General features: G+C 38.5%; 1 protein-coding gene across 1 annotated transcript in view; it reads left to right on the top strand.

Annotated features, from left to right (window-relative positions):
* The first annotated feature begins 1,718 nt into the window (after positions 1-1,718).
* The window catches only part of cntn5 (contactin 5), a 69,451-nt gene continuing 44,969 nt past the window's right edge, over positions 1,719-26,200 (top strand). The window contains exons 1-2 of the mRNA XM_047036440.1: positions 1,719-2,044; positions 21,442-21,561. Of these exons, the coding sequence (XP_046892396.1) occupies positions 21,507-21,561 (55 nt within the window). The 5' untranslated portion in view covers positions 1,719-2,044; positions 21,442-21,506. The remainder of the gene's footprint in view (positions 2,045-21,441; positions 21,562-26,200) is intronic.

Below are 26,200 nucleotides of genomic sequence, written 5' to 3'. Positions count from 1 at the left end.
TGGCTTTTCAAGGTGGAATTCAGAAGGAAGAACTTGAATGTCATATATTACCCAGACCCACAAAAGAGGTCTTAAAATGACAGTTTTCATTTAGACAGCTTTGACGAGGAGATAAGAGCATTCCGCACGGTATATGCAGAGGAAAGGAACAGAGACATAAGAGATGGTTAATTAATGATGTGAAAAGAGATAGGCTGTTAGCTCAGTGTTACCATTGAAAATCTTACAGCAGTGGTAGGGAAGATGAACAATGTAATTGATATGTGGAACAAAGATCTATACTCAGATATCATTGTTATAAAATGAACCCTAGTTAAGCTTTCAAAAACACTTTTTGACACAAATGTGTTATCAGGAAGATCATTTGGAAATATCTGATCCTTTTGTTCTCACATTATGGTGAATGATACAACTAATTATTCTACACAATTTAGTCATAGAATTGTAGCTCTAGAATTTTAGAGATTCCCTGATCTGGTCCTGGTCTTGGTCTATGGTTATTATGGGTAATATGGTATCAAAATACCACATAATGCACTAACACTATGCATTGTAATGTCATTTTCAATATTCTGACTAATACACCCAGTAGGAACATTACTGAGTGTATTAATTAACTTGAAATAAATGAAATGTCTCTTTGATAAAAGGTGGGAACTGAGACATGACTCTGTAGTAATGATTACCAATTGAATATCTCTCTATGTAATTTAAAAGTAATTCACCTGTGTACATTACAGTGATCACCATTTCTGAACAGGAAAAATAATACTGAAAAAATAACACTCTTCTATAGCACCCCTAATGGAGATTCACAGCAAACACATCACATCCCTTTGCAAATAGAAGACAGTAATATTATAGGATTCAGTTCACGGAAGAAAAAATATAAATAAATTCCACTTCTGCACTATAACCTAATCATAAGACCCTAATTGGATGGATTTTCCTTTTGTCTCATCTTCCATAATTTTTTGGGGACAAGAAATAAATGTAGGCTAGTCTCTGGTGACTTAACGTCCCAGATTGAGTTCGTTTACTCTTTCCAAAGGGTTAATTCGCAAAGTTTGCGAGAGAACTGACACTGATGAACAGTACAGTGACCAAGGAGTCTCATTCGGTCACTCCTTGTCTTTGTGTGTAGAGGTCTTTACACCATAAAGAGCAAGCTGAGTAGTGATAGTACAGTTATATATATTTGCCATCCATATGGAAACCAAGATGAATGCAGAATTATTAGGATGCCGAACAACTGGAACTACGTGACTTTAGGTGGAATGAAAGCACTACATGTTCCCAATGGCGCAATAGTTAAATACATGTAAAATGCACATCCATTTAAATTTCTTATAAAAAGTATATATATACATTTTAAAGAACAAATAGATATGAAAATAAATATATGTTTCAGTATTTTTTAATATTATTTATATATGCTTAAAGATTAAACTACATGGGAGCGGGGTAATTGTCGTTTGACACAATAAGTAGCCTACATCTGACACATTTGGATTCCAATATTCCAATCGATGTGCTGTAGGGTAGGCCTACAAGGTAAACTATAACAGTCAGAATTTGTCTAATAATGGACGCTACTGTAAACTACACCGAAAGAGAGAGAGAGATGGAGAAAGGGAGAGAGAGAGAGCGAGAGAGAGAGAGGGTAGGATGGGAGCTAGTACGACGGGAGCTACGACTATAAGCTCATGAACAGGGCACACGCGGCACAACTGAGGGAGACAACTGTGCTGTGAACCAGATTGCCTGCCTGCTTCCCTCCTGGCGGCATTCGACAGTGGCTGAAAGGTTTTCTTAAGTATTGGGAAAGGTGAAGTGCCCCAAGAAAAAGTGAACGCTGAGGAATTCTACTTTAGATTTCGTCAAGAAGGATAGGATGTATCATTCATGTCGTTTTACCATTTAGAAGCACGCTCTTTGGAATCAGGTTTACAATTCCGGCGACCGAGATTTCAAGTCGTTTCTGGAGAGGCGAAAATACAGTAACGTAACATCAGAACAATCCGTCTGGTCCCAGCATTTGGCCGTGAGTATTGAGTTTTCGGTAGTTTTTTTCTTCTTTTTTTTCCGGGGGAAACTAGTGACATTTGGAGCTGTATGAATGAGACTATCAACCTTGTGGCAGGCGCTCACCCTAAAGTGGTAAGTCACTGTTATTGCGCTCAATAATCCTGGAACTCAAAGGGAATCATAACCACTAGCATTGACTACTGTACATAATAGTATTAACACCATACAAACTAACATTGTGTTACAGTTTGACTTCAGAATGTCCTCTCAATACTTTCACACACAAAAAAGAGACACTATGTCTGTGGATATGAAGTGCTGTACTCATAGCTTATGTTTTATGACAAAAAGTAGTGACAATTTTTTTATTAAGTCAACTCAAGTTTAACTCAATCTTCGGGGTTGACTCTTGGATACCTCAACGACTGAAGTAATGTCAAATGCTTCCTGGATTAGGGGCAGCCTATGCAATCATCAGCATCCAACTATACTGTAGCACTTTGGCTAGTAGGTAGCCAAAGTCAGATATGGAATAGCCTTCAACCAGATGATGTATTTGAATTGACCCAGTATGTCTCTTAACTGGGTTTTTTTCACTAATTGGTTCTACATAGATAATGTATGGTATCCTAATTCCCCTGTCATATGGACTGTACATTCTGCCCTGCAAGAGCAATTCATCCTTTGGGGAGTTTAAATTTATCCATTGGCAGGTGTGGTGGGGATCCTGGCTTTTGTTAGCATGATTTGGGTTACATTTGCAAAGCAAGAAATATACTGAGAGTTCAGAGAAATGTTTGTTTTCTGTTTCTCGTAAGCGCAATGCATGCTCTTGAACTTGGTTAAGCTTTACAGTTCAATACTTATAGTGATTTGTAATCATCCATGGTACTTCCAAGAATAGGTGACACTGCTGTGTTACCTACGACAGTTGGCTTGTATAATGTACCTAATGTACGAGGACTACTCCTGGGTTGTCATCATTTCAATGCGAGTTTACTTGATATAGGTTTACTTGATAAATAAATGTAGCTCATGCAGAAAATTGTAGCCTAGTTTGAAAATGGTTTGCCTGATGTACCTTCAATATTGAATTGTAATGTTTGTTTGTTTTGGAGATAGCATTGATTAAAAGATGACATTACAATTAGTAACACACTTTTGCACAGTACCACAAGGTTGAACACACCTTTGCTCATGACAATCACTGAGGTGATCACACTGGACCTAAACTAGGCACATTGAAATAACGGTTTTCTGTTGATTCTAAAGTTGACTTCATAAATAGATTGCTGTTCCAGTTGGCAAGCGATCAAGTGATTGATTGATGAATAAGTAGAACAGTTTGGTTGCTAGACATCTACGATGCTCTTCCAGCAGTGTCTTAATTTAACACAGTGAAAGGAATTAAGATGTATGGAGCAGTCACTTGATTCTGAAATGGACAGTTCTATGATATTCACTTCTCACAGCTAGAAAGTCATCTAGCAAGCACATAACCACAAAGCACATTTCAAAATCAAGAGTCACGTCTCTCCACCTGGCGTATTATCACACACACACACAAACACACGCACACACAAGCACACACACTGTGGTCTTATACGTTTCTGTATTAATCAAATTGAATTTACATTTAAAGGATTATCAGTAGTTCATTCAGGTAATTTGTATAGCACAGACATGTTCTCTGATGATCGAAGAATAGCTATAAACTGAGTGGTATTGTTAGGATATATACTCTATTATGTACATACCATATTTATATTAATATATTGAACATTTATGTGTCAAACTGAACAAATACCCTCAATGTTTGGCTTTATATGTGGAAGATACTACCATGTAATTTTCCCCTCACTGAAATTATTATTGACACTGGCTAGTATTTAAATTAAACTTAAAATGACAACTTCAGTTTATGGTACTGGCTAGCCTGTGGGAAACTTGGGCAACAGTGTCCGTACAGTAAGAAGAGAATGCTTGGTATACAGGGAGTGTGGGGGTGGGGGAGAAGACGGCGCTGTTGATAGAAATAGTGTCTCACCAAGGTAAGATAATGGAACCCAGGGGAGCTTCACTGACAGATCTGAGACTAACAAAGCGAATGTGGACAAGGATGTACCCTATGTACGATTTCATGAGACCATAATGAAAATGTGTAAAGAGTCAGTGATGTTGAGCTCATTATAAACATGCTAACAAACAAAATCAAACTCAATTTGTAGAGCCCCTTTAGACAAGCAATGCCACAGAGGCCTGAAATGCCCACAGACCAGCATGTATAACCAACCAAAAAAAGGAAAAATGGAAAAGAACATCATAGAGTAAAATGGAAGAAACCTTGGGAGGAGCAATTCAGGGAGGGGTCCCCTCACCCAGAGATGGTTGGTGATGCAGAGAGCTGTAGTCCATATAGGCTGGAGATAATTATGGAGTAAGAAGAAATAAAAAGTACAAATTAACAAAATACTTGATTGTGAAGTCACAGACATTCTGAGTTTTGAATTTGTAAAGCATTAGCAGTGTCCTGCATTGATGCTTGTCAGTTAAGGAGTGGTCAGTACAGGGTTGACAAGCACAGGATCAAAAACCACAAGACAGTCAGGTAAGAACCAGGAGTTCTGCATGGTCTATCAGAAGGCATTAGAGACCAATGTCCACGTTGTCGTCTCGGTCTAAATATTCGCAAACCAGCAACCTGACAGATGTTGACAGCTCAGCCACCCACACCAGAGATATGGAGTGTGTGTGTGTGTGTGTGTAGGGGGGGTATGGTCAGATACTGTTGAGGAACAGACAATGGTCACAGTGTTAGAATGGGTGAAATCCCCACCGGTTATGATCTAGGGCAGTGGTTCAACAATAGAATTGAGATTTTGTACTGTAACGTAAGCTTAAACGCCAAGACTGTCAGCCTCCCTGATTGAAACAGGAAGTCTGCTCCAGAGGAGAGGAGCTCTATATGATAAAGCCCTGGTCACTAAGGACATCAATGACTGACAACATGTATGCTCATATCCATTCATGGTGCATGAAAGATGCCACTTATTTGTTAAATTAAACAACTTCATTTTGTGAGATATAGTGGGCTTGACAAGAACAAAATCTCTATGCCACCCTGTGAAGCCTCAAGGCAGTCTTATTGTTTAGCTTTATTTGGAATGGAAACCCACAGTCTTTCTGAGACTGTGTGGGAAGACAAACATCCCTGCGGAACCATCTGACAAGTTAATTTATATAATTGCTTGTAAGCGTCTGCATTGGAAAGATTGACTTAATTTAGAATTCTCCCACCTGTCACTGTTGTGTATGACTGTGATTTGATGTACAATGAATCAAACAGACACATTTAAGTCAATGTGATGTTGTCACATAACAGTCGGCCCATGCCTAGCTGGCAAAATGTCTTACTTTTCATCTTTCGACCATTTCTGTGGAGTTGTGCTGATTCAATTTTTGTTTCTAGCTTCTTTCTAAATGGTCTCACTCTCAGAAACTTGTGTAAGAAGAAGAGCTCTGTTCTTTTTTTGTTGTTCTTGCATTATTTTAAATTCAGAAACTATGAGAGAAATTCAACATATGTTGAATAAAATATTTGACAGTAATCTTTGCCTTGTAATTCACCAACCATCTTTAAACAAGGTAAAGTACAGTTCCTTAACGTGCAGGATTATAAAAATAAAAAGTGTCTGCAGTAATTTTCCTAATGGTTCACGAGTTCAGTAATCACACCATAGATTGAATAGATAGCTTTTATTGAAGCAGAGCTGGTAGCAGGGCCAAGCCCAATGGTGAAGGAGGCTTGTAGCAGAGCCGAGCCTGGAGCGGTTGGTGGTGGCCGGTAGCAGAGCCGGGCCTGGTGTCCGGGCATGGACTCGGGGTGTGGCGGAGAGTCCTAATGGGTCACGGCCGAGCAGCAGCTCAAGCAGATCCCCTGGGAAGCCTGTATAGATGACAGGGAGAAGCAGAGAAGAAAGGGAAGGGTGGGAGGACGACAACAACATGCTAGCACAGGGACCAGAGGAATGGAAGATACGTTATACAGAACTCTTAATTGACCAAGGGGAGTTTGGTCGCATTCTTTCTTGCTTTACTGGGCTGATGCGCATTAGTTTGATTGGAGAAGGAGGAGTCTTGGTGTGCCACCTTCCTCCCGAACTTTAGTTAACCTTTTCAGGCCTAACTCCATTTATTGTTTTGCCAGTGTATATTTATATAGACATCACTCATGTCATTTCAGCAGGGTGACAATGCTGGAGTACCATTTATGTGCAATATACATTCTTAGACTGTATCCCTGTTCAGAGGTGTAATGTCACAGAGAACAGGGTTGTTTAGAAAACTGAGAACTAGATGATTCATCTTTTTCTTCAGTGGTTTGAACGCACTGTATGAACTGTTTTTGAATGCTCTTATTGATAGAAGATTAAGTCCATATGAAGAGAACCTTAGTTTATTTGAACTACCGCCTAACAAGCTTCTTTAGGAATAACAAATATTCATGAAATGTATTATTAATGTGTCCATGGTTTATATACAGTTTTGTCTTGGTTGTTACTATAACATAAGCATATAGCCTGTGAGGTTAAATTGAGGCAGGGGAAATGATTGCAATTGTAAGTAGTCTGTGAATGGAATGTTTTTGAGGAGACAGCTCCTGATTTCACGTGACAGACAGTGCAAGAGCCTTATCTACAAGGGCTGTGATAAAGAACCATTCTTTTTTATGTTTTATTTTCAAGCTCAGGCCCTGTAAAGATCAGGGAGATGAAGGGGCAATGACTGGAGCCATACAGGACTTGTGAAGTCAAATGGAGCCATATGTAGGGTTCAGGGCTGTATGCATCCTACTGATAGCACACAAAGCCTTTCTGAAATGTGCAGCAGGTCAAAAGATGCAATATATCCAGGACCTATTCTTTCCTTTACGCTAAGGGAAAATTCATTGCTATTTTGTTTTCCTTCCATACTGTCATGACAGTATGGTCTGTCCTCTGTTTGGTGTTATGTACATCATGTACTCATGGCTAAGACCTAGGCTGATTACAAGTCATGCAAGAGAATCACAAATAATTGATTGGCCATATTATACTCTTGTAATAGTTGCCACAGTTGATTTTAAAGAAAAGATTATCCCTTATCCTGAAACCAGTAGCTAGGTGATTGTCAAATTTGAAAGTGCATTCATTAGTGGCACATGCTTATGAATCCAGTGTAATTGTGCTCATAAATAAGCCTCTTACCAAGCTTATGAATACTGCTTCTTAACCTCCTGAAAAGCATTTCTAATTACATAAGCACATTTTGCTAAATGTATTTTCAATCACTTACAGTGGTACTGCTGACTGAATAACCCTGTCAAAAACAAATGTGCTTACTTTTTGGATTGTCAGACGCTATATTCTATATTATACCTTCATCGAGTTGAAAATGGATGCTGGAGGCTTTTCCCTTAAACCATATTAGTAACACCCACAGAACTTGGCCACAGGTGAGAAAATGGCTAGAGGTAAGGTATAATGGATGGTTCCTGAACATTACACCATGACAAACACCGAGAATTCTCAGTGAACAGGAAAAGCAGACCATCTTGACAAAATGCTTTGCCTCAGACACAAAGCTGTAGAACTAACGTGTTTAATTACAGGGGCCTGCTTTTCGAGTATAATGTAATACACAACCAAACACATCTTACTGAAAGAAGTCCTCACAGAGCACTGCTGTTGATAATGAGGAACTCACTAAATGAAGACCCAGGAGGTTTTCTCTGCTTCTCTCCAGTGACTCGGGCCGCAGGCTGGGAGGGAACTGCTGGGCTTCACTCTCTGTCTGCTCTCACTGTCTTTAGTGGTCAAAACCGAGGTGTCTGTACACATTCGTCTGCTGTTGCAGCTTGAAAGCATGCAACAGTCCACTTTGGGTTGTCTGTTGCTGCATGTGCAGCCTTACGAAATTGAGATTTTTTCCAAACATAACGAAGGGAAAGCTTCGGGCAGGGTCTTTTTCATAAGCTCCTTCCCTCCGGGATGACTCACTGAATATCCATTGCTTTGAATATACTTGTATTGTAGTCCACATCATGCCTTAATGTGGTGTATTAAGCAATGTCCCATTTTATTCACAAATAAGATAATCATTCGGTTTTTTTACGAGACATTTGTTGAATGTGTCCCAATTGTCAATGGCTTAATGAAACAACACAGTTTTGAAGATACAATTCTGAAAATACACACTGTAGCCTACAAAACCTGGTCCCATGATCCACAAGTAAGCTTGGGTAGAAACCACAATTTGAGTGTAACCATGACAACGTGCCCTTTTTGATTCAAGTCAGGTAACATCATGTTTAAGGTTAAGTCTTTTACTTGACCATCCATCTAATAGTTTCCTCTTGTAAACTTGCAGTTTCACCTCCACTAACTGTATTTGTCACACTTCAGTTGCCTCCATGTCGTAAAATGCTAGGTAATGAACAATCAAAGAACTAGTGATATAGCTCCACTTATCCTGCTAGTTTACAAGACGCTAAGCAAGCCTTGTGTTTTAGTTTTTGCTGCTCCTTAGATGTTTATTTATTCTCTTAGCATTTTATGTCATATTGTTATTGTTACCAATTTAGTTAAACAGGGATTTAAAATATATAGTATAATAGAACTGTAGAATAATAGAACTGGCCTTTTCTAAAATGCATGGCACTGCAATGCTATGTTATTTCCGTCCATGGGAGAAAACCCATCATGTATGGAAAAAACAGCCTTACCAATACACCCTTGCCACCATCCTGAAACACTGACAATAGGTAGTTATTAACACCAGGCAAGATGGGTCCTGACCATCAGTGGGATGTAAAAGGAACTGGGAATTGACAGACCAGGTGCTTATGTGTATGTATTTTGCTCTCAGTTGGCCAGTGTTAGTGACTGTTGTGCACACTGCTTCTTCTCTGGTTTAACAGTTAGAGGAGTGTGGCTGTCTGCTGCAGTAATACCCTAAAGCCCATGACAAGGTATTACGAGTTCTGCTGTTCTGCACACCCCAGTTGTACTGTTGCCTGTTTGTGGCCCGCTTGCATGACTCTCATGCCTTTTTCCTAACCTCAATCCTAACCTCTGTACTCAACAATATGTTTTTGCCCACAAGAATGCCGTTGGCTGGATATTTAATGTATTTGTCTCACCATTTTCTGTATATCTTTTCGTTGTGTGTGAAAAGCCCTGGAGGGCGTCTGTTCCTCGAGTACTTAGTGCTTGGCAAAACGTTTACACTCTACTCAGAGTCACTCAGGTCACTTGTTTTTGCAATTGTTTTTTAACTGCTAAGTACCAACCACACACTGGACATTGTACCATAGAGATGCTATGCATTTATGTAGTCTATTAACAAGTTTAGAATAAAAGATAAAGAAAACAATAATGTCATAGATGTGTCCTGTTATATCTCTTAGAATGGGAAGTTGCTTGTCAGCTATGGCATCATATGGAATTAAATTCATAGAACTATGAAACACCTAGATATCATACATTGCCATGGCTGTCACTAATATAGCATACTAGCCTAAAAAGGCATGTGACATTCACATCCACTGAGCGTGGGCCATCCGGGCCATCCTTTCTACTGTCAGCAGCAGTTGATGATTCGTGTGTGAGTGCAGTGTTTCCCACACATAGACTAATTTGTGGCGGTGCGCCACAGAATCAACACCGGCCGCCACACATTGCGTATCGTAAACATTTTTTTTATAGCTATTTAGGTTAAAACACGGAGCATATTCGTTCAGCTGCATTTCTTTTCCCCCGCTCTCCCTCCGTCTCTCTGTTACTGATGCGTCTTTCCCACATATGCACACAGTCACAACATCAGCACACGTTAGCAACAATGCATACAGTACATATGCCGTTCTAGTAAGACCGACAGCTATATCAGCGAGCCTTCAGCATTAGTGCCGTAGCTAAAAGTCGAGGAAAGTTGAGGCTACTTTTCGCTAGGTACCTTACTCACATTTACATTTAGTCATTTAGCAGACGCTCTTATCCAGAGCGACTTACAGTACTCGAAGTTTCCCCTTCGTTCTTTTGGTGAGAAGTCTCAAGAGCTAGCTACTTACTCGGCGTCATGGAGCCGACCAGTTAAATAGTTGTTTAGCACTAGCGTTGCTACATGCATAATGCAGAAATGATATGTTAGTTGTTGTTAATTTGTGAAGGTGTGAATCATTTTGGATTAATATTTAATGTAACAAATTATTAACAAATTAACTGTGTAACGAATTATTAACGAAGGAAATATTACGACCCCCCCCCCCCCCCCCCCCCCCCCCCCCCCCGTCTGACAACCCCCACCCCTCCCCGCCACAATTAGATTTCTAATCTGTGGGAAACACTGGAGTGGATGTGTTAATTGTGCTGACTTTAGCTCAAGAGATCTAAGAATGGGCCCTTGGCCCGCCTCCTCATATGCCAGATCACATAGTCATTAAAGTTCCATTTCAACTGAGCTCATTTTGAGCACTCTTGTTCGGTGCATAAAACGGGTGTCCTATTGTTTCCTATGAAAAGAGCAGTAGTTGAGTGTCCTGCAGAAGCGGGCTCACCTTCACAGGGTGAACAGGGGAGAGTGTGCTGCAGGGTTCGTTCTGCAGTTGGATGTGTTCAAGGTGTTTCTTATGGATTTTCTAGTTTTATGTAACCACAAATAGAATAGAAGCATAGTTTGCTAATAATGGCATGCAATCAAGTATTGAATAAATCAACAGAGGATAGCTGAAATTACACGGTGCATTTATCAGTGCAGTTCACTAGCAACAGGAGGTTGTTTTTTTATTTGTGCTTTATTGCTTCAGTACTGTAGCATGCAGAACAGTGTGCTATTTAAAACCATTGATGCACTACAATGCTTAAACACAACAGAGTCAGTCTCAGTACAGAAATGCATGAGGTATATCAACAATGTACTGCCAATGTTTAGTGGATTATGTTCTAACTTGTCTTTGACTACAGCTGCCTGTCAAAAAAAAAATCTTGGAAAGGAATACAGCAGTTTGTTTTTAGAGGAATAGTAAGTGCATGTGTGGTTTCTAAATGCTTTCAAATAATGCATTCACACTTTCAAAAGCAGTTCTTCCATAGAATCACAAGTGAATGTACACTACTGGACCAATGAATCTCACGGTGTATTATGGTTGATTGATGCAACCCTTTTGTATGTAACACAGAACTCACTGATTCATAAAAGCAAATAATATACTCTGATGTGTAACTCCGGCCTCAAAATATATGTCTGAAAAAATAAGAAATGAAATGGCTTCAAAGGGTCTCATAGTCTTCTTGTGCTCCCTAATCCTTTTAGCAACCAAACATGTGTGACACCCTTCACTGCAGGTTGTACTTATCCACCTGTCCCAGAAATGTCAGCCTTTTTTTATAATTTCTGTGCTGTGCAAGGCTGGTTGAATGCTTTGAGAACGGAACGTCTTATCATTTGCCAGTCATTTCCCCATTGATTCTATGTTGCCAGATCAAGTACCTGCGCAACATTTCTCGGATGTTGATGTTTCTTCTCTATCTGTTTCTATATGTTTTTATATTCTATATTCAAGCCAAGAGGATTTTTATTATTTGCAGATACAAATGTCACTGAGTGAGTCTGTGGTTAACTAATAGGGTAACCCTAACTAATACTAACTCAAATTACTGTTACATTTAGTCATTTAGTCATTACTGTTGGTCCGCCATCAACAGTAAAATGTCAAGATGCCACCCAAACTATTCAACTTTGGGTATGTATTCCCTCATCATACATCTTTCAGGCTTTTATTATACCATCAAAACATTCCTGCATCTAACAGTGTTCTATTTTCCGTATTGGTAGATGTTCTCACTTCAGTGGCCACATACATGCAGTGATTTTTGTGAAGGCTGGAAAGGGGCCTCTACAGTATGTGGAGGTTAACAGCTCCAGTTATCCTTTAGTTTCTACCGGCTGCTGTGTTTCTTATTCCTCAGAGAAAGGGGATAAATAAATAAGACGGCAGGACAGACACTGCTGTTGCTGCTACTGCTGGAGGAATCTATCACCAACGTTCACATTCTGCTTGTAATAGGAGCTTTCTCATCAATGTAAACTCATTTCAGAACACCATTAGAAAGGGCATGTTGTAATCCAATAGCTATATTGGACCAGAAATCAGCGTATGGATCTATTGTCTGTTTAAATGTACTTTATCGTATAGAAAAGTATGTCTGAAAAATCTTATATTAAAGGAAACGAGTTCACTGATAATACGTAGCAGTAAAACATTACCTGAAATTGAACAGTTTCACTCATTACATAGAACAGCTGTTTTGATGGCATTTCAGTGATCAAGTGTCATTATGTTCAGAGCACTGGGCCATGACATGATAACTTATATTATAAGTAATACAAATGTCCTGTCAAAATCAGGTCCAAAGCCCCAATGTTTTTCATCATTTTGTTGGCAGCTTGAACTAAAATCAATATCCCAGTGCTCTGCCATGACTGCATTCTCATATCCATTGCCCAATCAATAGCAATGGAGTCAGGGTAGTCTTGGCTAAAACAGGCCTTGAACTCTTCACCATATCATTGATAGTTGACAAGGCATTAGAAGGTTGGGGGGGGGGGGGGTGCACTGGAGATAATTAAAGTTTAGTTTAGGCCACTTCTTCTAAGCCTCTTCATTTTGGCTGCTTCTACTGATTTGATCTTATCTGACCATTAAGACTACATGATTTGCGAATCAGGAAAGGTATTTCCTCTTTTAGGAACACTGGAACAACATCTTCAGTGTTCAGTCAGTGTTTTCAAAAGAAAAACTGTCAACAACTACATGTTCAAAATGCATTACCAAGCAGGACTGATCCCACTTTTGTGGTTAGATTTATGTATGTGTTATATTCAGATATTCCACTTATGTGGTTATGGTCAGGTCTAGAGTTAAAAAGCATTAGACCCTCCGTTCATTGATCTAAAAATATTGCTAAATACTAATGTTTAATTTTTACGATTTTATTCAAATCTACAACACCAACCCTCCAGGTACAGTATTACAACTTATTTTCAGTTTCTAAAACAATGATGGTTTAAAAAAAATGTCAGGTGTAGTTTACAGTACCTAAGGACCAGTTGTAAACATAATCTTGAGTCAAATGACAATAAAACAATCTGTATTCTCTTACCATCATGATGTTATGAAGCCCAATGTGCCTCGAAGTAATCAAATCAGGCTTGTTTTCATTGTATAGATTTTTGCTCTCAAAAGAAAGTTTATACTGGTGCCAGGATAAGGTTTCATTAATACCAGTTATTCATTTATTCAACAGCTCAATATCTGTCTTTATTTTGTTTCGATTGTTTAAGTGTAAAAAGTCTAAACGTTTGAACTGTATCCAGTCTCCTTACTGGATTGTACCAAGGACCACCGGGAAAGGCAACACCAGTATGCCTCGAAAAAACAAAACAGGCACAGTGTACTATCCATGAAACAGCATCATCAAGTCAAGATACGAGGAGTGGGTCAGTGTGCTAGTGTGACTTTCAGCAAGCAGTAATTCCAAAAGGAGGACTTAGCCAAGGCTTATTGATAAATCTGAGGATTTCATCACGAGGGATAAACACATGGTGAATCCAGGAATTGGGTAGAGTGGCTAAGAGGTTATAATGCCACCATGATGGATAAGGTGATACATTGCAGTTATATCAGTTTGCAAAGGGTGGTGTTTCAGATGGTGATAAAGCAATATAATTGCTGTACTGCCATGACAACTGAATTGATAATTGTGATTCAACATGACTGTATTGTTACCACACTCGTAAAGTCGGGTGGAAATATGAAATATATCTGTGTTGTGTATAGCCTCTGATTTTATTTCAAGAATGGGACTATTTGCTAGTTCTTCTGTGGTAATCAGTTACCATCATTAGATTGGCATGGACAGGAAGCAACATATTTCTGTCATTTCATCCTCAGTGATAGATGCGGTAATTGTAGCTATTTTCAGCACAAGGTTGACAGCAGTGATAGAAATGCTGTGCTTCCAGAGTCCCATGCTGAGTTCTTTAGTCTTCTTATTAGAAAATGGTTAAATGCCACCTTGTTCAGAGTAGTTCTACTCAGTCCTTCATGGCAGTACAGTGGGCCTAGGACAGTACAACATCACACAGTATTTACGTCCAGACATTTCCAAAGGCATTTGTCACTGTTTCCGAAAGTACTGTACTGTAGATGAAGAATCTAGTGGCACATCCAATCTACATTTGCGGTTGGATTTGCTAGTATAATTTAGCTTTCAGACTGAGTATGTGTATTTCAGATGTATTTCAATATTTTCTGCCTTATCAAAAATGATTTATTTCATGCTTGTCTGTAACAAGCAGGCCTCAAGGTACATAAAAAAAATGAAGCTGGCTATGTGAAAGGGTGAGATAAATCATTTTTGATGTTACCTTTCATACACTCACCAGCTCTTGACAGCATGTGCGTGTGTTCCCTGGCAGCTTTGTCTGGCATAGGCCAATGTAATTGCCGTTCTAGATTCCACTGTGGCACCAAGATCCAAATGACTTGACACTGTGGTCATTTCTAGGGAATTGTTTGACAAGTGCACATCATTTGGGAAAATAGGGCAGGCCCTGAAACTGCTCGTAATTAAAAACTAATTTGCCTTGCAGTGATATTTTTTTTTGTATCTGCCTGTCATTGTTAAGTATACTAAGTCTCTAGCATTCAAATTCACTAAGACACAGTTGATGTATGTTGGAGAGGTTTCTAGATATTGTGCACATCTCAATAGGTTCCAGGTTCAAGTTATAAAATGAGCTTAGGTCAGAGAGGTGTTACTTTAAAATGGACATCTCTTAGCTGTTGTCAGGGAGAGTAGCACTGCCTATTGACAATATATGATGACCTAAACCACATTAGACATGTTGTTATGCATGCAAAGGACCCTTTGTAGTTGACCTGACTTTTTGATAACTAATTCTAGCCACAGCACACACGTTTTGGGATCCATCCAAATAATAGATTTCAGGATGAATTTTGCTGGTAATGATTAAATCATAATGGCATGTTGTTTTTACTCTTGCTCTAATAATAGATTTTCATCAACATGTTTGAAAATTGGAAAAGCCTTGAAAAGGAGCAGTGGGGGTTTCCACCTTACCACACCATCAATATGATGGCAAGCACACAAAGACATCAACCCACAGCTGAAAACTGTTATAGTTCCAGGATAGCAATCTCAATCAGAGGTGAACAAGTGTAGAATACCACTCCGCTGCATGCACGGAGCACCATTTTAAGAAGTGCTGCTCAGAGAGACATAGTTGTTCTTAGCAATCTATCAGATTTCCATGATTTCACAAGACAAGATTGCAGGAAATAAATAGATGCAGAGAGACTTTTCCAATCCTATTTTTCCAACTCATCTGAGCTTGCTGCACATTTCTCTGTGGCACAGTTACAGGCATATGCAGCCTTAAACCTTCCCTCCCTCTTCAGACTTTGAAGTGTCAGTTTCTTTTCACATCAGCCTACGGTGTCTTTAGGACCGTTAAGCATCTCAGGCACACATTTCATCAAGAAAGGTTTTTTTTCCGGGGTTTCGGGTTCCACATGTCATTTCATAGTGAAAGTTGCCTTGCACCATACAGGTGTGCTCAGTCTCGCAGCGCTGAAGATAATTGCCTACTGCCCTCACCTTGGTAATTGTCTTTTGATTGAGGTCATCAGGACAATCAATGCTGGCAAGGGGTGAAAAGTGACAGCAATAGACCTGAGACAGACATGCTGGGTTGGAGTGAGGGTGTGAATAGCTATAGAGCCAGTGATTGAGAATCGGGAGACTTGTTGAAGCAACATCCCCGGCAGCATGCTGTGCTGAAACTGCTATATTTACCTTGACAAAACTCTGTGTTGTCTACTTGTAAAGAAACCAAAGTAACACTTTACATTACAGTATCCAGAAGTATCAGAAGGTCGCTGGTTCAATACCCGGCTGTGCCAAATGACGTTGTGTCCTTGGGCAAGGCACTTCACCCTACTTGCCTCGGGGGGAATGTCCCTGTACTTACTGTAAGTCGCTCTGGATAAGAGCGTCTGCTAAATGACTAAATGTAAATGTAAATGTATCCTTGTTATATAGTGTCTACATAAGTAAGTACTTTGTAATAGGCAATGCCCATTAAGGAACAACATGTACTTAATATGCAGTTACAACATAGAACAGCCTGTAATTCTACACTACAATTAAATAGGGGTCACCAAGAACCACTGTGGTTCTCTCCAGGCTCATACAGAACAAAGACGTTACTCAATTTGTGACTGTACATTGCCAATTGCCATCCATCCATCCATCCATCCATCCATCCATCCATCCATCCATGCAACAAGAACAATGAGATGTAAAGTGTGACTGAAGTTACTCGACAATTTATGTATGGTTGGGTTTTAAAGGGTGGTATGGGGATGCACTGGTATCATCAATCCAGACCAACAATCCCTCTACTAATGTAACTGAAGATGCAGTTTACAGGGTTAACATTGAAATGTTATATGGAGGTTCAGTGTTCAGGCTAAAACTGCCTCCATCGTCTGGTTGTAGATGTCTTTTGAATTCAACTCCATGACCTAACAATGGGGTACAGTCATCTGGGGAGAGAGGGAGAGACTGTAGGCTTTGTTAGGATCAAGCAGTGATAAGCAGTATTGAGTGTAATCCTTATTAGTGTTTATGCGTATCCCTCAGCACTGGGAATCAAGTATCCTGTGTGTGCAGCATAGCTCCATTCAAAGAGCAGCCTATAAACTGATTTAATGACTTTGAATAATAATTCACCATCAATAAACAGCATCTTCTGTGATTAATCTGTGCCTTTCATTTATATAAAAAACATAACTTTCTATTTCCCATGTATGTATAGTTTTGCAGTGAATTTAAAATGCACTACTCCAGGGAAGTATTACAGAGAATTGTGATACTTCAGATGCTATGGGATTAGTGTAATCGTTTTTCAAAAATGTTTCTGAAAATGATTAGAAAGAAGATTGTAGCATAGCCACCAATCTAGAATCCATGTTGCCAGCTAAAGGTACAAATATCTAACAATAAGTTACATAACTGAATTTATTATGAACTTACTCAGAGATACAAAAACAGATTAAACCTATTTTATATATTAGATTTAAAATTACGTTCACTAGATATTGGTACATAAGGTACAATGTTGTATTGTTGATTGATTCGAGATTGTGTGATTAGTTTTCCATTGCTATTGGTTTATTTTTTTGCAAACAAGTACAATGTAAGTGAGTAGTATGCAGTCAAACCTGAAATACAGTAGATGTTCATATGTTATTAAATGGCACAATTTGTCTTGACTTGAATTCATGCTGAAGTATGTTGCTTAAAGCCAACTAAGTCTGCATTCTCCCAAGGAAATGAATGACAGGTTGTTGTTAATGGCAATAATGAGCAGGGACTTAATTTACATTTTGTTTTGTTTCATATTAGACAGTATGGGAAGTTATACAGCACATTCTGCTTTTTTGGTGGCAAAAGGGATAGGGCATGCAGTATTTATCCAAAAGTTATCCAAAATGAAATTTCTTGTGGAATCTTTTTTTATTTCAAGTTTTGTCATTTGTTGAATTGGTAATGAAGTTTTTAATGTTATCTTGACAATATAATTTATAATAAATAAACATATTTAGGACACACTTTCCCAAGCGTAAGCAATTATGCTTGCCATGAAAAATTAATTTAATTATTTTCAATAGGGATTTGTTGAAAACAGATACTGTATGGTCAGGACACTCAAAGCAATACATAGTCTCCTTTCCTCCAAGTACCTACATTTTTTTTGACCTGCTATCCTAATTTCCACAATCAATTTAACTGCGATACAGTGAAGAGGGCCATTAACAACACCATGGTGTCTGTCCCTCAAGGCATCTCATTATTCAGCATCAATATACATCATTAAAATGATTGCATTCAAATGAGGACTAGGAGTCGAAGTCTAACCTTCACTATTAAGACAAATATCAATATTGCAAGCTCAGATTACACATTGTGCATAATCAGGCCATAGGGGATTTCATTGTGGAGTGAACTTTTGCTGCTTCAGCCTGAAGCAAATACCACTGCCAGGGAATCTAAGGCCTTCAAGTAGATAGTAGAGCATGTTGTTAAAGTGCCTTCTATCTCTCTCCGAAAACTCTAGAAATAATACTGACACTGAATACGTTTTTTGACAGTTTTACAGACAAATTCTGTCTCACAAAAACGTTTATTTCTTATGGTTGTGTGAAGAAAAACCTTAAAACGGTCTATCCACATTTACCTAATTTATGCAAAACTCCAAAAATAGAGACACAGCCACAGAGTATTTGCGATGAGTTGAAGGCCAGCGCAAGGTTGATGAAGTTGATTAAATTCTTTGGTCTGGCTCTCCGATTTACTTAACGTCTCTTGTCACACAAGAACATGCTAATAAGATTCATTGCCAAGGTAAAGCATGTGAATGGTGAGACTATAATCAGAATCAGAATCTCAGGTTTACTGATTGCTATGAGAATTATACTTGTCATTAGGGTGTGAGCCTGCTTGTAGCACTCAGGCACAGCGTCATGCTTGGAAAATTATTTTTGGCAGAGTTAAAGATAAATAAGCCAGATTAGTTGTGCCTCAGACAAATAAGGTAGATTTTCTGTATCTGACTGTTCATCACACACTTTCCATACTTCCCATTGGGTTAGCCCTGTTGAAGACTTACAGTAAAGCCCATCAGAGCTAAATTAGTAGTCTGAATAACTATTTTTTTCTTACTGTAGGAGTGCATGGCTGTCACAGGCACCACAGAATATTAACCAGACCTTGACAGGTGTACATGTTTTGGGCATGAACTAAATAGCAAATGTGACTGAGATGGTATAACCTCTGGTACAAATATGGAATTCATTAGAATAATTAATATCCATAGTATTTAAACTAGAATTATGATCTTACAATGGTTTCATTAAACAGGTGACCATTTGTAACTAGATTCTCATTCAATAGGTACTTCCTCCCTGGGATATTGTTCTTCTGACTTTAGATGTTCTGCTGGCCCACAGAGGTCACTGTTTTTGTCTAGTCTCATGTCTCAACCACTCAAATTCATTTTCCTTAGGGGGAGATTACTCTGGATCTAGCTTGTTTGATTCATGAACAACTCTAAGAGACTTGCTGGGTAGGGCTTATAAGAGTAATGAATGCTTGATCTTATTACGGTACATTTTTGTATGCCTCTCATTCACTCAAATATGTGTAGCAGCTTTAATTTGGAGATTCTCAGAATACTTTGAGAAATTCCCAAAGGTATGGTGATGAATCGATAGGTCAGGGTCCATGTCTAGCCACATCAAAGACAATGTGTCTGTCACCTTCCCACCTCTTTTCAATTTTCATATTTCAGCATCAGTAGATGTAGCCTGCAAGACACCTTGTGGTGTGTGACCAAAGTACGCAACACAGCAGAGGCAAAGAGACACCTTGAAAATGAATACATCTCCTGCTTTACAGGCAACCATTTTTAGAAACATTGTAGTGTGTGATCCATGTTGCTAGACTCATCGACAACACTATGAACAGAGAATGTTGCCATTACAGTATAAACATTTCCTTTTTGTTCAATTTTGTTGTTGACACTGCTTACTGTAACAAAAATGCCAATATTGTCAAGTTCAATGCTATTGTGTATCACACTGAGCTTATCACACTTTAGATATAACAGTAGGTTAAAGTTTACTGGTATAAGTCAATACGGTACAATACTGTAGTACACATAAAAAGAATATACACATTTTTATGCAGTAGATTACAGTAATTTCTGAGAGCAATGAACTAACTGGTCAGAGATTTTCCATTTTATAATTGTTATTTGCGAATTGATCCAAAGCGATTGAGAACTGCTGATTTAATTTATTATGCTGATGATAGGCTGAGGAATGTGCTCATTTAAATTTAGCAAATGTCAAAGATACATGTACTTTAGCTTCACAGTGGATGCAGTAACTGGCTGCCGTTGTAATTTGTATAGCTTCGCCCTCAAAGTGTAATTGCCTCTGTCCGAAACTGAGATCACTGAGATCACGGCTCCACTGTCCTGCCATCTGCGCAGCGTGTAGATGGCTGAGAAATGAGAGGGTTGAGGCTTGAGCTGACAGGTCTGCCAGAGTTCTACTTGATGTGGAGCAGTCAAGTGAGATGAACTTTAGACAGCCAGACTGCAGGCCCTGATTATACAATATACACAACGGAGCCAGTTTCTGACAAATATGGTAAACACTATAGAAATATGTGTATAAATGATCTCCCTTGCTCTTCTGTGTAGACAAGGTTGGCAACATTTCTCATATTTCGAATGTAGCACTTTCTTATTAATTCAAAAGATAGCATTTTTAACTAAAATAAACATGCAGTAATAGGGAATTGAGTGGGCCAAATGTTGCATGGTTTCATGTCCATTAGTCTGAGAAGTGCTTTTGGCAATTTGTTTTTTATTTGTATACTTTAATTATAAAGACATGAAAGTAACTAAATATGAGAGAGACATGGTGAAGCCTCCATCATCTGCCTGCGGATTATGTATTTTTTTTTTTACAGTTAGGAGTGCAAAATGTGTCACACATTTTGTTCTGTATCTTGACTGAATTGCACAATTACTACTAAAACTGCATCCCTCCACGCTATTGCACAAAACAAATTGGTGGTCAAACTCAGTTGAACTGTAAATCTTTAAACACTATAGACTCTAAAAGGCTTTTAGCTCATTGTTCTAATATTGTGCGATGATGAAGGACATGGGGTTGGAACTGTTCAGTGCAGCGAGAGGAGGTAGGCTGGGAGGATGGGAAGAAAGAGAGTCAGTGAGGGAAAGCAGGTGGCTTTAATAATGAATGTGGCAAGACTCCTCCTGGATCTGGACATGCTCCCTCAGCCCTCATTGCTCAGAGCAGTCTGTGGCATCACTTAAATGTATCCAGTGAAGTAAACAACGCTCATGAAGACAGACAAACTCAATAATAAGATATACAATTTAGATATTGTGAGATAAATATACACACAGACAGACAGACCAATAAATAGTTTGATACCTGTATTCATACAGCACACAAACAATGGATAGGTAGATGGATACATAGATTGCTACATAATACATAAATATATGTATAGGCATGTACCTACATACATATTCTAGGTAGTTGGTCTTCTCCTTGTTTCCCAAGGTGCCAGTATACTTCCAGGTTAATACATCTTTAATTGCCTCTTGGACTGTCAATCAGACCATATATGAAATGTGTATATGAGAACCAGAGGTGTCTTTCAACCAGTCTTACTTTGTTTTTCCTAGACACAGCTTTAATGAAGAAACAGACCTGCTAACAATATCGCTGAAGGGGACCCTCCTGAACAAGTATGGGGTCACCATGGAAACCACTTCTCCTCCTGTCCATCATCGGTGGCCTTTCAGGTAAGAAAAGCACAATGCAGTGTTCAGATAGCCAGGTTTATCTCCTCTCTGGTGTAGTTGACTTGGTTGCAGCACTGGTATCTACAGCTAGGACAGTGATAACAAGCTTAGTCACTACCCTTATCAAATTTCGGAAAATGTTATACTCTTGTGCCATTACTGTCTTAATCTTTCATACAGTCATATTTGCATAACTATGATCTGTCATCTTGCATACAAAGTATATTTCAAATGCCATAGCAAAGCAAAATAGTACAAAACAATATGTTAACCAGGTTGGTCGGAAAGATATCTCGAACGGATATCTTGTGTATTTCAAGCATCCTCTGGGGAAAATAATTATGACATGACAGATACTGTAGGGTGACCTATTTAAACGTTTATATCGGTAATCACAAATTCTGCTCTTCAACTTCTCCAATTTCATTCTAATAGCCTTGATCAAGGTTTTTTGTTCTGTAACGCAAAAGAATGAATGGAGATCATCTATACCTTGTCAGTGTCGGCCCAGGGTCTCACTGTCAACCCATGGGCTATAGTTTGCCAGCATCAAACACCCAAAGGGTGTGAACTAAAGAGATATTAACGTCTCCCCAGCTGGTGGTCCTTGCCTGTAGGGCTTGTCTACTGATGAATAAGTGATGGTTGTTAGTAGGAAGGGGGTTGAATATTGGATCATTTCATTTTGGACGCCTGGTGAGATTTCAAATTAAAATGTCAATTGATATGAGAGACCTGTCTATAACTTTGCAGTTGATGTGCAAATAAGGAGAATGGTTTCTCAGTCATGAGTATAGACATGTTACAGTAACAACTGCTCATATATATTTGTCACAGGATGCATGTCAATGCCATGTACGTAACTCCAAGTGAATAAAGGTAGGGTTAGGCGTACAATGCTGAGGGTTAACCTAAATATACCTTAAACAACAGTTCCTGCACTTGGCTGGTTTTAGATGGTTGACACGTGCCTTACAATACCAGCACTAGGGCTGTCCTCGACTAAGATTTTCTTTGCTCGACCAAGACCTCGACTGAACACTTCTGAAAATCGACTAATCAACATTTGAAACGTTTTTTTTTCTTTCCTATAAATGTCACAATGTTTTTCATCAAGCCATTTTGTGTGATGTTTTACCTCACTGTTTTAAGAAATAATCTGCAATAAATACATATACGTATTAAGGGTGATTGACAACTACACAAACATTTTCCCGATCTGACTCAATGTAGCTGCTGGACTTTCTCGATTCAGCCGCTTTAAAATGAGCTATTACTAATAGTAAGCATGTTTTGAGTCACCCGGTACTTTGATGAAATGCTTCCGTACCACAGATTTCTTTGCCATTTTGTTTAAAGGATTAATAACACTAACTGTAAACTAAGTATGGTAGAGTTTGGAGTTAGGCTAACAGCTACAATCGTGCTCATGTGCCGTGTGCAAAAAACAAAACTAAACGTAGATTAACAAAAGGAAAAACAGTAACACCTTTTTTTTATAATATATTTTTTTTGTTGCTTTATTGTTCTTAAATAATACAATCTACTTTTCTGGAGAGCATTTCTTTAATTCAGCAATGGTGACGCAAGCAGGAATCAGATCTCACACTGCCATACGGCTGCTCAACTTAAAAAAAATCTCAGCAGACCAAGCGCATATCGACCAAAAAATCGACCAGTCGACTGAGTGGGACAGCCCTAACCAGCACTGTAACATTCCTTCCATCCAACCCACTATTCTCTTTTTACTTTCTCACTTTTCATAGCCTTCATTGTTTTCTAATGAGTATCCTCAGAGACTGAATGCAAATGTATTACCTTTACAGATAATTGAACAGTTTATAAATGCATTTCTTAAATTGAAACATTTCTCAATAGCAAGATCCGCATCTTTATTTACAGGAGGTACATTTAATTAGAGATATACTTGACTGGCCGGATTCCATCAGCATCACCAGAGAAGTCAAGAATGAATTTAAAGTGATCTTGTCTGCATAATGGTGCATCTATTGTTGAACATGCGTATGTATGTCTACTACATGATTACATTACTACAGAGTAAGTCCTACTGCACACTCTAGCTTCACAGTATGAAACCATTAGGCTAAAAAGGTCATTCAGCGCTAGTCATTTCTCATTAATTAAAGAATACATTTACATTTATTTCTTTACCTGATATCAGTAAAAACAAAACAGTTGCACCTCACCAGCTCTAACCATTTTCAGCTCTGGATGGATATATTATACTGTATTATAATTGTTTATATGGGTGACAAAATTATAGTATTTATACAAAGTTAATGCATACTTAGCGAGGCCCACTGAACATACTCATTACACAAATTAAATGTTTTAACACATTAGGGTTACCTCCAATGAAGCAACAGGCAGTTAATTATATATTTTTCACATGGCACATGGGGTAAAAAAAATATGAAGCAGGAGTTTGAACAACCCGAAAATATGTTTATAATGCAAATATTTTTACACAACTCACAGACTGTCAGGCTTCCTCTGACAGGTTTTTCTAAGGGCTTTTATTCTGTTGTTTCTGGTCTATTCTTGTTCTGTGGGCAATTATTGTGCCGCTAGGGTGCTGGCAAAGCTCTGATAAACACTGAAAAGAGCAAAGGATTAAGCATACACTGTGCATGTTGAGTTGCGCATAGGCAGGTTTTCCATGTGAAACAAAGCAATACTTTTTTTTTCTTGTCAAAGCTTTTGATCAGTCAATCTAAAAGCCAGTCAGAACATAATACTGGCAGCAAAGTACAAACACTTGAATTTCTAGAGGAACACTGTGTTACAAAGAAATGCAATGCATTTTGCATGTAACTTTTCCACATGAATTTTTTTTTGAATAATTGAATTATAACGATGTTGATTTATGTACTGTTTGTCATCATATATGAATATACGTTACCCCATTTGCTATCTCTTGCCCATATTCTTTAAAGTTGACAAACTTGGTTTCATATTTTGGCTATCTTGGGTTGACTCTGATAATAGTAGTTTGACAGTCTAAAGTAAAGTAATTTACTCACCCTGAGAATGCTGACCCTTTAGAGATATTTATGCACCATTTCTCAAAGTGTTTGACTGGTTTACCAAGTTTACAAAACGGTATGAGTGGCTAGTACAGTTAATTTGTTTCTGCTGAGTCATTTTCTTTCCATTGATTTTTGATCTCAGCAATCCATTCCATAGGGCCTGGGTTGTTTGCAGCCGACAGCACTTTCTCAGCTTGTTCATAGTCAGAGGACTATGCAGGTATCTTTCTCTGCCCTCCACTACTCTTTCACCTCTTGTTGGCCTGTTTTGCACTTTGATTATTTCTTGAAGAAATGCAGACACCATGTAGTTTTCAGACCCTATGTTTTTGAAAGGAAGGTTTGCTTGTCTGGCCATATAATGCATAGTAGTCTATTATTCTTTCTATTACATCTTCCAGCTATAATATATAACATAACAATACCCTTAGTAACAGGGGCTGCCAACCAAGAGCTAACAAGTTACAATTAACAAAAACATTGCTATGTAGTAGTTAATTACAGTTTAGGGGTACAAGTTATTACACATGTAAAACTTAGTACGAGTTGGTTAGGACTTCCCAGGGTTAAGCAGATGTTAACATTGATCTTGGTTTAGTAACAACATTTTTAACAACCCTTTACAACATTCACTTACACCTTGTACCACTCCCCATACGTTGCATTATTACACTTTTGTAATAACCTATATTGCAAACACAAAATCTTTCTCTTTCTCTCTCTGGTGCCGGACTGTCATGCTGCCGTAGCGATGTTCCAATTCATTACTATCACTTAACTAAATACAATATCCTAAGTTGATGCCATTAAATTGTCATTCAATTCAATTTATTCTGTGATTCTCATGAGCAAAGGGCAAGCGGAGGCATGTGCATGACAGTGACAACCCGAGCAGAAAACTCAGATTGATGGTGCTGACCAAGTGTCTGGAAGTATTTGATGCAGTTTTGTAGTGTGTTTTGAAATGGCAGGCTTACATTTTGGCCTCAAAGTAGATTCTACATAGTTAGTGCCCATGATCAATGCCACCATTGTAGAAATATTGAATAAATAGTACACAACATTTTTGTGTAGTGTTTAGCGTACACCCAGAAGCCACAGCGAGCGTCTTCATTTTTCACAAGGGGGAAAGGAACTGCTGGACTGTTTAACTGCTCTTGATGAGAACTTTATTTTGAGTATTGCACAATTTAAAGTTTGTGATTGCAATTCATCTTGAGCCTCAAATAACTCTGAAAGTTTTTTCAATATTGAATGTGGGTTGGATGGAATATAGATATGTAGTTCAGCATAAGTGATGCATGAAATCATTTTTACCAAGGGCAAAGGAGTCGCGTACCAGAAATACAGTTCCTCTATGTAAGCATTTGTTTGGAGAAGATTCGGTATTTGTATGCAGTGCACAAATACAAAGCATATCGTAAAAAATGACATTATAAATTAGACATATCCAGTATGACGTTTAGAAAGAAAAAAAGATTAAAACATGCGTATTGTTGCTTACTGGATTATGTTGATATTGCTCATCTAAATATTAACAGTTGATACTGTATACGAACAAACTTATATTTGGCAGTGATTTATCATTG

The sequence above is a fragment of the Hypomesus transpacificus genome, chromosome 15 (assembly GCF_021917145.1).
Source record: "Hypomesus transpacificus isolate Combined female chromosome 15, fHypTra1, whole genome shotgun sequence".
Classification (NCBI taxonomy): Eukaryota; Metazoa; Chordata; class Actinopteri; order Osmeriformes; family Osmeridae; genus Hypomesus; species Hypomesus transpacificus.
The sequence above is the reverse complement of the archived record's forward strand: the minus strand, read 5'-3'. Positions and strand labels throughout refer to the sequence as shown.